The sequence below is a fragment of the Polyodon spathula genome, chromosome 35 (assembly GCF_017654505.1).
Source record: "Polyodon spathula isolate WHYD16114869_AA chromosome 35, ASM1765450v1, whole genome shotgun sequence".
NCBI classification, from domain to species: Eukaryota; Metazoa; Chordata; class Actinopteri; order Acipenseriformes; family Polyodontidae; genus Polyodon; species Polyodon spathula.
In genome coordinates, this window is record NC_054568.1 from 1,753,647 (window position 1) to 1,766,442 (window position 12,796).

The 12,796-nt window shown below is 41.8% G+C and overlaps 1 protein-coding gene across 2 annotated transcripts in view; it reads left to right on the forward strand.

The window, feature by feature from the left end:
* LOC121303886 (protein numb homolog) overlaps window positions 1-3,229 on the forward strand; it is a 59,895-nt gene extending 56,666 nt beyond the window's left edge. For both annotated transcript variants that reach the window (XM_041234741.1, XM_041234742.1), the window contains exon 10: window positions 329-3,229. In XM_041234741.1, the coding sequence (XP_041090675.1) occupies window positions 329-1,077 (749 nt within the window). In that variant the 3' untranslated portion in view covers window positions 1,078-3,229. The remainder of the gene's footprint in view (window positions 1-328) is intronic.
* The last annotated feature ends 9,567 nt before the right edge of the window (window positions 3,230-12,796 follow it).

Sequence of the window (12,796 nt, forward strand, 5' to 3'; positions counted from 1 at the left end):
TAAAATATACTTTTAGAAACGGTAAGTTAAACACATTTAAAATGGAACTACGAACAAAATCTGCTGGCGCATGTCATCAGTGGTGCATATAGAGGTGACTGGAAGTATAGACTACAGTATTAATTGCCCAGGTAACCACAGTGAAAGGTATTGGCAATATTTATAGAAACATTTCTCAAAACAGATTTTCCCACACTGCATTCAGCAATGTCCTTGTGACTCCTGTACAGTGGTGATGCAGCTACCATGTACAAGACATCTTGAAACGGGACAGCAGCTGTATTTAAAAGTTAAGAACCGCACCTGACAAAGCATTCTGTTTCTCCAGTTCCTGCAGGTCCAGGAGGATGGGCAGGAGACTCCGCTGGCCAGTCCCCTCGCACCTGCCAGACGGGGCACAGGCGGACACCGTCGGAGGCCGAGCGCTGGCTGGAGGAGGTGGCACAGGCTGTCACAGCTCAGCAGCCACAGCAACAGCTGCCCCCCACCATGCTGGCAGCTGTGCCGGGCACACCAGTCTCCACCCCAAACACCATGCAGCCCTTCCCTCTGGCCTCCACCCCAGCACCCGTGGGCATGTTCGTTCCACCCTCCGTACAGCCTGCATACATGCCCATTCCCACCTACATGCCTGCGCTTGCCAACAGCATGTCCTACCCCAGCGTCCCCGTGGTTGGCATCACACCCTCTCAGATGGTGGCCAACGTCTTCTGCACGGCTACACAAACGCAGGGCTCAGGGTTGGCGGCAGGCAAGATGGGTAGCATTGGCAGGCTTCCCCAAACCTTCAATGCGCCCACCTCAGTCGCTGTAGTCACATCTTCCAGCTCCAACCACTTCTCCAGCCCCATCACAGTCAACGGCATCCACCCTAACAGCCAGAATTGCACCAGTAATGGCACCAGCAACGGCACGGCGTGGCCGCCTGGCCTCAAGCAGTTGCCAGTGGCCGGTGGTGCCAAGGAGGTCGACCAGTTTGAAGCGCAGTGGGCGGCACTGGAATCCAAATCCCAACAGAGAGCCGCCTCCAACCCGTTCTCTAATGAGCTTCAGAAAACCTTTGAGATCGAGCTCTAACTGGACAGGCTTGGAGGAAAGCTGCGGTCAAAACAAACAACAACCCTTTTGTGTGTTTCTTCTTTTTTATGTTTTTTTGTGTGTCCATTTATGAGTTTTGTGGGCAAAGCTGATATATGTATAAGTACATTCGCAGAAAGAAAACAAAACAGCAAAGATCAAAGACAGATTTGCAAGAATGCCGACTGCAGTGATGCACAAGGGCCAGTGTGAACCACGGCAGGTACAGTGCATACTACACAAATCGAAATGCACACACTGATCAGCTATCACACTCGATTGGAAACTGGGTTCACTGGACTGAGTGTATGTATTGAACTAATGCTTATGGCAGGACTATCAGTCTTGCAGAATCTGTTTCTAATCGTTCTATATCAAACATTACACGCCATTCTAGAAAACACATTTCAGGTTCCTGATCTATTTGTTAACTTCAGACAGTTGATACAGTTTTATGTATATGCTGCACATAGTTTTGGTTGGATTTAAGACATTCCTATAAACCAGATCATTTTAAACACTATCCTTAGAACAGTGTACACAGCAGTCCTGTGGACTACACTGGAAACAGCCTTCAACTAACAGGAACCTTGCTTTGGGACAGAGCTTAGAGTCGTCTGTCCAGGTACTTTACTGCCGAGGCAGACGCTGCTGTGTAAAATCACTCTGCGTCTGCTACCGCTCGGAAAGACAGAATTTATTTTCTGTTTGTTAGAAGCTCTCGTGTTGCATCATCACTCCGTGGTCTTCTACTTTAACCACTGAAGTTGTGGTACTACTATTTCCACTCGACGTGTTGCCTCTGACCTCCCCTCTCCTCCGCAGATGTGCAGACGCAGCTCTTCGGAGTACAGGGGGTCCACAAAGGGTTTATAGAGGTACAACCAAATGACCTTGTTTTCTGTTTTTATTTTTTTAATTTAGTGCAAATCCTTAGTATACATCAGAATATGGGTGGGTCTCCCCATAAGGGGGTGGATTCAATAAAACCAAACTACAGGTCAGCTTATGGGCTGTGTTATCTTCCCTGGTTAATGCCAGCATGCACGGTACAGGATATATATTTAAAGTACACAGAACTTGCAGAACAGCTCCTCTTGCCATCACTTTGTAGAGCGGCCACGCCTCGAGATGGAACTCATTTAACGGGTGAACAAAGAAAAATGGTGATCATTTTCCTATACTAATAGCTTGGAAAACACTCTTTCATGGAGACACTAAGAAGTGATACATAATTCGGTAAGAGTTACAGGAATTATTTTGAGCTCTGTGCATTTTAAGCTCAATGCACAAGTTTTGCTTTGTGTCATGTGGAGGTGTCCTACTATGTAAATGCCATTGAATAGCAGCATTGAACAGGGAAAGTATGTAAATCATAACCCAGCTTTGACATTTCTTTCTATTTTAAAGCCAGGATAAAAATGCTTCTCCGGTTTCCCTTTGAGCACAAGAAACTTTACAAAATAATGGGGTGAAAGATGGAGTTTCTGGCATGCATCTGCATCGTTTCAGAATCCTACCCCAGCTGCAGCCAGCATGACTATAGAGAGATGTGTTATTAATGGTGCCACAGGACAGCAACACTACTGCTCATCTATTCAGGCTGCAGTGTCCTTTGGGAAATGCTGGACTCTATTCACAAAGCGTTAACCCATTCATGCACGTAGTTCTTTTAAATCTTTACAGCCTCATGTACATGAATGGATTAAGGAATGTTTTAAGGAATGTTTTAAGGCCTATTTTTGAAGATATAAACATTATATCTAAACATATGTAAACATTCACTAAACAGAGCTCTGAAAATGAATACACTTCTAACTCTCCCTAAAACAGTTGGAGGGTCATAACCTGTAAACTTGTTAAAAATCTAAATGAGCTTTAAAAACAGCCCTTAACAAAGCCTTTCTAAAAGCAGGTTTTGTGGGCTCCCGAGTGGCGCATCCAGTAAAGGCGCTCCACGTGAAGTGCAGGATGCGCCCTATAGTCTGGACGTTGCCAGTTTGAGTCCAGGCTATTCCGAGGACAGGAGCTCCCTGGGGGCGGTGCACAATTGGTCGAGTGCTGCCCAGGGAGTGGGAGGGTTAGGTCAGCCAGGGCATCTTTGGCTCACCGCGCACCAGTGACCCCTGTGGTGTGGCCGGGTGCCTGCAGGCTTGCCTATAAGCTGCCCAGGGCTGCGTTGTCCTCCGACACTGTAACTCTGGGTGGCTGCACGGTGAGTCTGCAGTGCGTAGAAAAGCGGGCGGGTAGCAGCACACGCTTCCGAGGACAGAGTGTGTTCGTCTTTGCAGCTCCTGAGTCCCGAGGGGTGGTAGCAGTGAGCTGAGCCTAAAAATAATTGAACATTCCTAAATTGGGGAGAAAACAATAAAAACGAATTGGCGACTACTAAATTCTACAAAAAAACCAAAAAGCAGGTTTTGTGAATATGGCCTATTGTCTGTTCAGGGGGCACTGCAGTGTTTTGCTTCAGTGGTGCGTGAGAACAAGTCATTGCTTATGGGGAAAAAAAGAGTCTTGGCTTTTAATAGTGAGTTCTTAAAAAGTCCTGAAGATGGCATTCATGTTTCCAATCCATTTTTATTTCTTTTGTATTATTATGCATGAATATGCATTATTTTAAGAACCTGGGGGGGGGGGGGGGGGGGGAATCGCAAAGCCTTTAGCTCCAGAACGTCATTAGCACCATTTAAAGAAAAACCCGGTAATGTCACAAAACTAGAAACAAACAACTTTGAACACCTAAAAGCCACTGAAATCCACAAAGGGCTTGTTAATTTAATGTTTGTACCTCAATGGGTGTTCTTCTCTTTGTATACAATGGTGCTAATGACACTGGAGTTAACAGCACTGTGTATTTCAACCATTGATTTTAGGAGTGGAGATTATCAGTTTTTAAAGAGCATGTGCAATTGTCAACATTAGAGAACCCAATTGACCACTTACTCTGGTCAGCCATGCAATTATTTTGAATTCAAGCTTTAGTTTTGTACAGGCCCTGGAAAGCAACGTAGCCTTTGAAGCTTACATATAAAAGGCACTTCTCTTTACTAACTAAAACAAGACTTGGGTTTGGCAGCTGGTTGCCATGGCAGCCACTAGAATATCCATTTCCTGCTCTGTTCAGTGGTTCTGCTACAGAGCAAGCTCGCAACGACCCAGAGGGACATACTGTATATTACAAACCCTTTCTTTACCCAAACACGTGGTATTTATTGGAGCAGTAGTAATGGAATACATTTCAGTCAAAACGTTTGGAATAACAGTCTGACAATTTGTATTTGAGTTTACTGTTCATTTTAGGTTCTATTGGGTCTTGTCATATGCTTCCATTTTTTTGTATTTTTTTGTACTCTTTAACTTAATTGCCAAATGTGGTGGTGTTGTTGATTTATTTGCTACATGAATTAATATATTTATATATTGCGTGGCTTTTTGTGTGTAACTGAAAGTAGGTACAATTTTGTATTCAAGGGTAATGTATCGGGTGTCAACAGGTATAGACACAACATCTTAGAAAATACCCTTTTTCTGTTTGCTTGTACATGTGCTTCAGATGGTCACATCTGTTACTCTGTCTTCTTTATTATCTTGATTTTTAAATCAGGGATGCAGAAGTGGTGGTTAGTGTTTTTGGCGATACGACTTCATTTCTAGGTATGGCTTTCTCAAACAACGGTTTGGACACAATATCAGTAGGAGACCTCGTCAGTTAGCTTGCCCACCTTGCCATATTGGTACGTTAGCTTGCCCACCTTGCCGTATTGCCTCAGTGAAGACAGACTGTTCTTCGTTGCACCTCCTCAGATGTCTGCCTCGCTGTCTCAGCCAATACTGCAGCTGTTAGCTATCTTCAACAGAACCAGACTTGCACAGACTGGACCAGCTGGAATAGCTTGCAACCAGTGCTTCTGACAGTTGGCAGCTGAAATCAGAAGGAGTGGTTACTGTGGAAGAAATAGAGAGGAGTTGAAACATGTAAGTTTAAAATGGACAGAGATTGAGGAAGTTGAAATACGTAGACTTTGTTTTATGGCACCATTCCAGTTGCCTTTTTGTTTTGTGTATTCATTTATAGTCTGTGGAAGATCATGTCCAGCTCTAAGAACAGATATGCCTTGCTGCCTAAATGAGTCGGCGTCTAGCGAGTCCAACATTTGAATTGGTTAACCTGCCTTTATTCATCTGGAACCTTGGCAAGATCTCCCACTTTTAGTAAAGATGGCATTTACGGAATTGAAGCATAGTGCTTTCCAAACTTTCTAGGCTCAGGGACTATTCCAACACCAATGTGAAATGTTGCTCTCCTTACAACCCCCTCAATGTACAATTGATCTGACGTCAAGGCAGTAACTGAGTTTTGAAATAATCCCAAACACCTAACAGCAGTGTTCATGTAAATTCATTGATACCCCAGCCTGGGGAATGTTCTTACACCCCAGCCCCCCCCCCCCCCCCCCCAGCCCTACTTCATGAACCACTGGCACAGTGCACTGAAAAGCTGTCCTCTTTGTGCAGCTGCATAATCCCCAGGTATGTGCAAAGAAATCTCATCATGCCAAGAATCCTTGAATAACGGTGGTAAAGGACTAATCAAAGCTACTGACTTGTGAGCTGCTGCTGTTGGCTGTACAGCAAGGCATCAGTGGGAGGAAGGGTCAGGGAGTCTGAAGAAGGTCTGAGAATGCTGTCTCGAAAGTGCTCCAAACTAGTTGAAAGTAATACAGAAATAGTGATTGTTGCTGCTCACAACCTAGATGTGTAGTAGAACTGGAGGGTGGAAAAGAAAGTAAGAGAGAATGAGAGGGAGAGGGAGAGAGAGAGGGTGTGTGGTGTTTTATTGTAGGTGGTTACAGATAATAATGAGGTACTAGCATTCATTCATTCAGGGAGTTCTAGGGTTGTCTTCTGATCAGTTGCAGGCACGTTTGGTGGTCTGTGAAAAGCTCAGTGAAAAAATCAAATCGGAACGTGGTGGTGGAATATTGACCCTATTCTCATGGAGCACTTTGAGTGACCCACTCGCAGTCAAATGTGCACACAAGCTATAAAACAGTTAAAGGACGAGGAAGTCAACACTATTTAAATCATTTTAAGTTTGTATGTTATTTTGTTTCCTGTGTCGCAAGAGGACACGCTCTTCTGGAGAGATTTGATTTGTTCGTTTTGATTGGCTGAGAGTGGCAGGGCATTGTAAATTTCTCTTTTACAGTATGCAAAATGTTCACGTGTAGCTAGATGCTGTGAGCTGCTTTCACCAACAGGGATAATTAAGAGAGCATGTGACTGCTCCAAGCAATCGGAGACAGTTTCGTTATGGTTCAGTGTTGCATTGTTTCAAAATAAGTAAGCTTGTCTTCAGGTGTATAAAACATGAGTTATTCATAAGAGATTCTCCTTCATTCCTTGCTCTTTTGAATCAAGAACATTATTATTATTATTATTATTATTATTATTATTATTATTATTATTATTATTATATTGCATTGCCCCCTAAAGTAGCTAAATATATTGCAGAAAACTAAGTTACCTCATAAACTTGATTGTAAACTGTAGTGTAGTGATAACAAACCAGTGAAACCTATTTTATATCTTTTATTTACAGATTTTGTATCTAAACTTACATATTTGTATTATAATTACATTGTACAAAGATAAATAAATAATATAATGTAAAGAGGTGGTGGAGTTTTGTCATTTCTATGCTTGCTTGCTTGCTTTCGGCAGTAGTATTGCAATAATGTCTGACGTGGAATTACAACGCCTGCGCTCTGATAGTTGCGAGAGGGGTATTGTGGGAACAGAAAACCAGCATTGCTGCAGGAGGAGCGTGATCTGGATACACAGCGATCTTTTAGAAGAGATTTTAATTTTCTCCTTGCGAACGCTCCTGAGTAAATGTTGAAATGTACTGCCAGTTGCTTTATGTCTCATGATGGGATAATATAAATGTCAAGAGTAAAATATTTTTAAAAATATAACTCTGCAATCTGAACAACATGGGACAAAGATAACATACTGAGTTTTTTGTCAACTTTGCAGGGTGTTCTGTGACTCCTAAAGATGTATTCACAAAGACATATCGCCATCCAGGATACACAATTCAGAGGAGCTGGATTTGACTTTCCATTGAAACGCTGTTCCTATTAACTTTAGCCACTGGCTCCTGAACAGAAAACACAGCCAATGTAAAGAAAGTGAATTCAGAATATCTTTTGCAAGTAAACTTTTTAATGAACTTTTCTAAACGTTTTCTAAAGGGCTTGTGATAGATGAAACAGTTCTCGTCTTGCAGAGCTGGGCTTGCGGAAGAGTCCAGAGTTATTTTGTTATTCAGCTCACTGCTACACTGGATCATTGACGTCTGTCTGCCCTGAAAGCCAACAGTGATGGCTGGCAGTTTTTGAGGTCAGAAGTAAATTAAACAGAATTCCAGTTGTGCAAGAACCTTCCATCAAACAGAATCACATCATCTCCTCTGTTCTATTCCTTTTATTCACGCTCCCCCAAGACAACTCAATTCCACACGAAGGGGAGTAGGGTGAAGGGTTACAGTGTGCACCTGTGGTTGCCAAGGAAACTACAACAAACAGGTGATTTATACGGCTCCAAAACGCTGTGCTGTGCTGCGCAGCACAATACAAACACATTAATCACTAGGCACAGAAGGTTACAGAAAAACACTCAAATGTTTTAATGTTATTTTTGCCTGTGCTGTAGCCTGAGGCTTTTTAGAAAAAAAAAAAAAGAAATCCTGCTTAGCGTTCCCTCTCTTGCTTACAATAATTCAGCTTCAGTTAATAACATTGTGACTGTACTAGTTAATATAGTCCCTGTCCGGGTCATGCTAACTCAAACCATTTCTATCTGCGATGGCTTCCCTTTTGGTTATGAAATCGATTTGAATTCACGTTGCTTGATTTCTCAGCAATGCTTCAGTGTTGTGGGAATGTAGTACTGGGCAAGATGCAGTGCTCTGATTCACCCTGGAATGCCCAGGCTTTTGTGAAATAACATCTGCTTTATGGAACTAGATTCCGTTTCTTTTACAAAACACGTTTTTTTTTTCCCCCCTTGTCAGGCAGCATTCTGGCTTGTGAGGCTAGATTAAAAAAATAAGAAGGGTGACTAAGGGTTGTCTCAGATGTGATACAGGAACGAACATTACAGGGTTAATTTTGAATACATATCCCAGTGTGCAGGACCAGGTCGATTTTCCAATTTCTGTCCGACATCATCAAAAAGACATAAAGGACAGGTCTCTAGTAGTTTTTTCTCTGGAAAAGGCAGAGAAAACCTTTCAATGGCCAAGTGAGACCGATAGGAGTGAAGATACCGAATGAAGCCGAAAAAAGGCGTATTTGAGAGCCCCATGCACCACAGAGATAATATGGAAATAAACAAAGGAGATAGCTGCTTCTGCATCCAGCGCTCAAAGAATATCACAGACATTTTCAGGGAGTTTTGAGATGTTATAGTAATAAAATAATGACTTGGATCGCATTATTGAGGAGTTTGTGAAAAATACAGTGAACAAGGGGTGAGGCTTGGCTGGAGATACAGTACTGAGTGTCCTTTTGCGATTCAGCACATGTGAAAATATATTAGACATGATGCATCTGACAAGCACTGACTAAATGGACCGCTAATGGTTGAGAAAGGTCAAGTGTATGTAATGAATCATTGCATTTCCTAGTTTCGTGACATATTTTCATTGACAGTTTACTATGGCTGAAATGTTGCTGCAGCCAATTGGCTTTTAAACCACGCGGCATGGGAGTTCATTGCCATTGGCTGGTACTCGGTTCTAGGTGATGGAAAGGCAGCTTTTACTTGCTGTGAAATTAACACATGAATTGCTAAGATTGTTTGGTTTCATTTACACCTACCGACACAAAACTTCAAGGGAATGACTTCTACCATTTAAAATAAACAAAAAGGCAATCATTGAATTAGCGGGTTTGGAACCCATCAGTGAGGTCCTGGCCTCTGAAGGACAGACTTCCATTCAGCTCGGGATGCTGAAATGCATGAAGTGGCATCAGCAGATGGGAAAGAAGACTGTTGCCTCTGATATAAAGCTGAAAACACTTCAAAACGTAAACTGAGCAGCTGGCCCTTGAATGCTGGTCTGGCTCTGAGTAAGCCGATAGCTGGAAAGAGCAAATAGAGTGCTTGGGTATTACAAATCAAAGAAGGGATGGTGAGGTTGTATAATGCAATTCAATTCCATACCAAATAAAAAGGACTTTGAAGCCTTGGAGAGTCCAACGAAAAGCAACCAGACTAATCCCAGGGCTTCACGGAATCGAGACTTATTTAGCCTAGAAATAAAGAATAAGGGGTGACTTGAAAGGAGTTGGCAAAGTCAACTCTGAATGGAGGTTTTTCTTTTTTTAAGCTCTTTGGTTAGGACAGAGGAAAAGACCCACAGAGTGGTGAGGGGCTGCCTAGTCATGTTGTTGAAGGAGACTCTTCTTCACACAGAGAGTGGTGAGGGGATGGAATGGGCTGTCTAGTCATGTTGTTGAAGGAGGCTCTTCTTCCCACAGAGTGTGGTGAGGGGATGGAATGGGTTGTCTAGTCATGTTGTTGAAGGAGACTCTTCTTCACACAGAGTGGTGAGGGGATGGAATGGGTTGTCTAGTCATGTTGTTGAAGGAGACTCTTCTTCACACAGAGAGCTGTGAGAGGATGGAATGGGCTGCCTAGTCATGTTGTTGAATCACTGGGATCCTTTAAGATCCCACATGACGTTTTGAGATCAATCAGGTACTAGATACCAGAGGAGCACTGATGGGCTTAATGGCCTACTCTCATGCAGAAATGCCCAATGTTCTTATTTTCTTAAAACACATACAACCAGTCAAGCATGCCAGCAAGTAATTAGCCTCTGAATGATGAGTAAATGTAATTACAAGCAACACATTCAGATAATGAATGTTTGATAATCTGATACCACAACATATCAATATATACAGGCTCCAGCATCTATAGAGACAGTCGTGAGATAGACCTTGCTGGAGGAGTCCAGCTACTGGAATCGATCTGGAATGAGGGCAGACTGAACGGGAACCCTATAACCCTCTCCACTCCCTGAAGGGTGATCAGAAGCCTGCTTCTGAAACCTTCCTCCATGAAAGTGGCAGATCGTTTTTCATCGCAGCATACAGTTTGCACATGTGTTTCTCTTTCGTTTTTTTTTTCTTCCTCCTGGACCGCCCCTCTCTGAACTGAAGCTGCTCCAACCAACAGAGGAAATAAAATATTAAAATATTACTTGCGGCATAGTTGTGGGTGTATAATAATGACACAATAACCCTTATTCAAATGTTGAAACATCAGTGTTTTTTAAGAGTTTATTCATGAATAAACCATACGAGTTTGAGAATTTCATGCCGTATATATTTTGATATTTACAGCTTCCACATAATTTACATATATATATATATATACACACACACATACATGCATGTATAGGCTACTGCATGCATTATTTATTTATTTATTTAAGAATTCCTGAATTCTTCATTTTAACCCTCCTTTAAAATTAAATAATACCTCTGCATGCTAGCAATGCAGTAACACTATGTAGAAATGTGACCGTACGAGGAGCTGTGCAACATTTAGACAGGTCCTCTACAGTTCACTATCATTCGAGAGTGCACAGTGCTTGCTGTCGCAGAGAGTTTACAGTTTAAATTGAGGTATTAAAAATAGTAAGAGGAGCCAAACGAATTGCATATAGAATGGCATTAAATGTCTCCCCCAAGTGCAAAAATAGAAAGCAACACTGAGACAGAGACTTCATCTAATAAAACACGATCCGAACCAGACCAGCCAGTTTCGGTCGCTTCTGATTCCATGACCCAGAGGACACTGCTAACGTGAAACAAATGACCCAGTGCAAAAGTGAACAGATAACCTGAGAACAAGTCATACAAACCGAAAGCATCCTTTAACCCAACACAGAGATACAAGGAAAATACAAACGTGCTTTGTTGTGCTTATTTTAAAACTGCACATGAGACAGATTTAGCTAATGGAAGTGCAAAATGGTTAAGATTCATTGCATTCAGTATTGGCTTGGGACCATCAGTTTCCTCACAGCTCAGTCCTTTGCACCCTGGATGAGTCAGTGTCGTTGTCGGACTCTTTAGTACAGCTGTGAGTGTAAACCATGTACTCTTGGTATTGTCTGCACTGGAAAAGAAAGAGACACTTCTAGTTTTACTTCCCCCTCCATTGACGTTTAGTAGAGCTTTCCCAGCACAAACTCCAGAATAAGCGAGCGCAGCAGGAAACGAGCTATTTATTCTTCACACATTCATTGTTTCAGGGCAGAACATGTGCAGACTGTACTGCAGCTGCCGAGGAAAGCTAAAACGATTCCAATTTACGTTCAAGGGCTATGCTGCCTCAGATTCTCAGACTGAAGAGAAGTGCTCTTATAAAATAAAACACTGACATCCGACTGAAGCCATGCAAGTGCTGCGAACTTCACTCTGAGCAGCAGCTGACGAAACCAGGGCTTGATTCTAAATCGTATACCGAAACAATAGATATTTTCTAGTTGGCACTGGCCACTAATATACACAGGATTATAATCCTGTGTATATTATGCCCTGTTTTGTGTAATCCAAGTCAAAGGAACAAGGGTTAGCATTTTGAGATTAATATTCAATACAACTATATTGTTTTAAAGATGGCACTCGCATACAAAAATACTATAATCTTATTAAATATTTCAGAGACTTGTAAGTAATGGTAAGAGATTATTTTTCAGAGAGGTAACTAGACGTGGGAATGCATTAGATTTTATATTGGACAAAGAATGAGGTTACTTTTAGTTACATTTTTTTTTTTTTTTAAAAAAGCACTAAGGTTAATGCATAGCGCAGAAATCAGAAAGCAAAAGTCAACCATTACATGTCACTTCAAAGAGCGTTTCATCTCGCTAGAGAACAGCATCAGAGGAGGGTGCGAGGGCGCTGGATCTTTGAAGAATATTTCGAGCTGCAGCCTGACCAAACTGAAAACAAATCTCCCTAAAATGTAACCCTGAGAGGCAACTGTAACTATTTTACTGTCCTTGTATTAAGAGTAAAATCAATCACCATTACATATAAAAATGAATGCACTTTCCCATCACACGCGATTTCTTACATTTTGATTTCATTTTGCTGTTGGGTTGTTAGTGGGGATTTTTATAATGCTACAATACTTACCATATTTAAAAGCACGTACTGTATTACAGTCCACGTGTCGGCTCTTTTGACAAGTGTTTCAGAACCATATCGTTCTTAATTAAAATACTTCTGTTGAAAATATAGTCCTGTACCAACAAAACCAACCTACAGTATATCTAAATGGAAGCCTACTTGTTTTACAGTCCTTACAGCTATGTATTGCTGACATTGTATCTTTTTTTGTGTAACCTGAAAAAATGGTTGGGACGGGCCAAATTAAATAATCAGATATGTGTCACAATCGTTTAACAGTCACTGAAGACAGCTTTATAAGGTCGGATATGCGAGTGCTGACTGTAGTTCAATTTTCAAAGTAATAAGGAATTCTAATTAGTTACATTTTTGTTCAAGGAGCTTGTAACTGTTTTTACTTTAGTAATCTGTTACAATGAACACTTATATTACTGATATATGTTCTGTATCAAACAGTGGATCCCACACTATGGTAGCGCCACCTTGTGGCCAAAGCC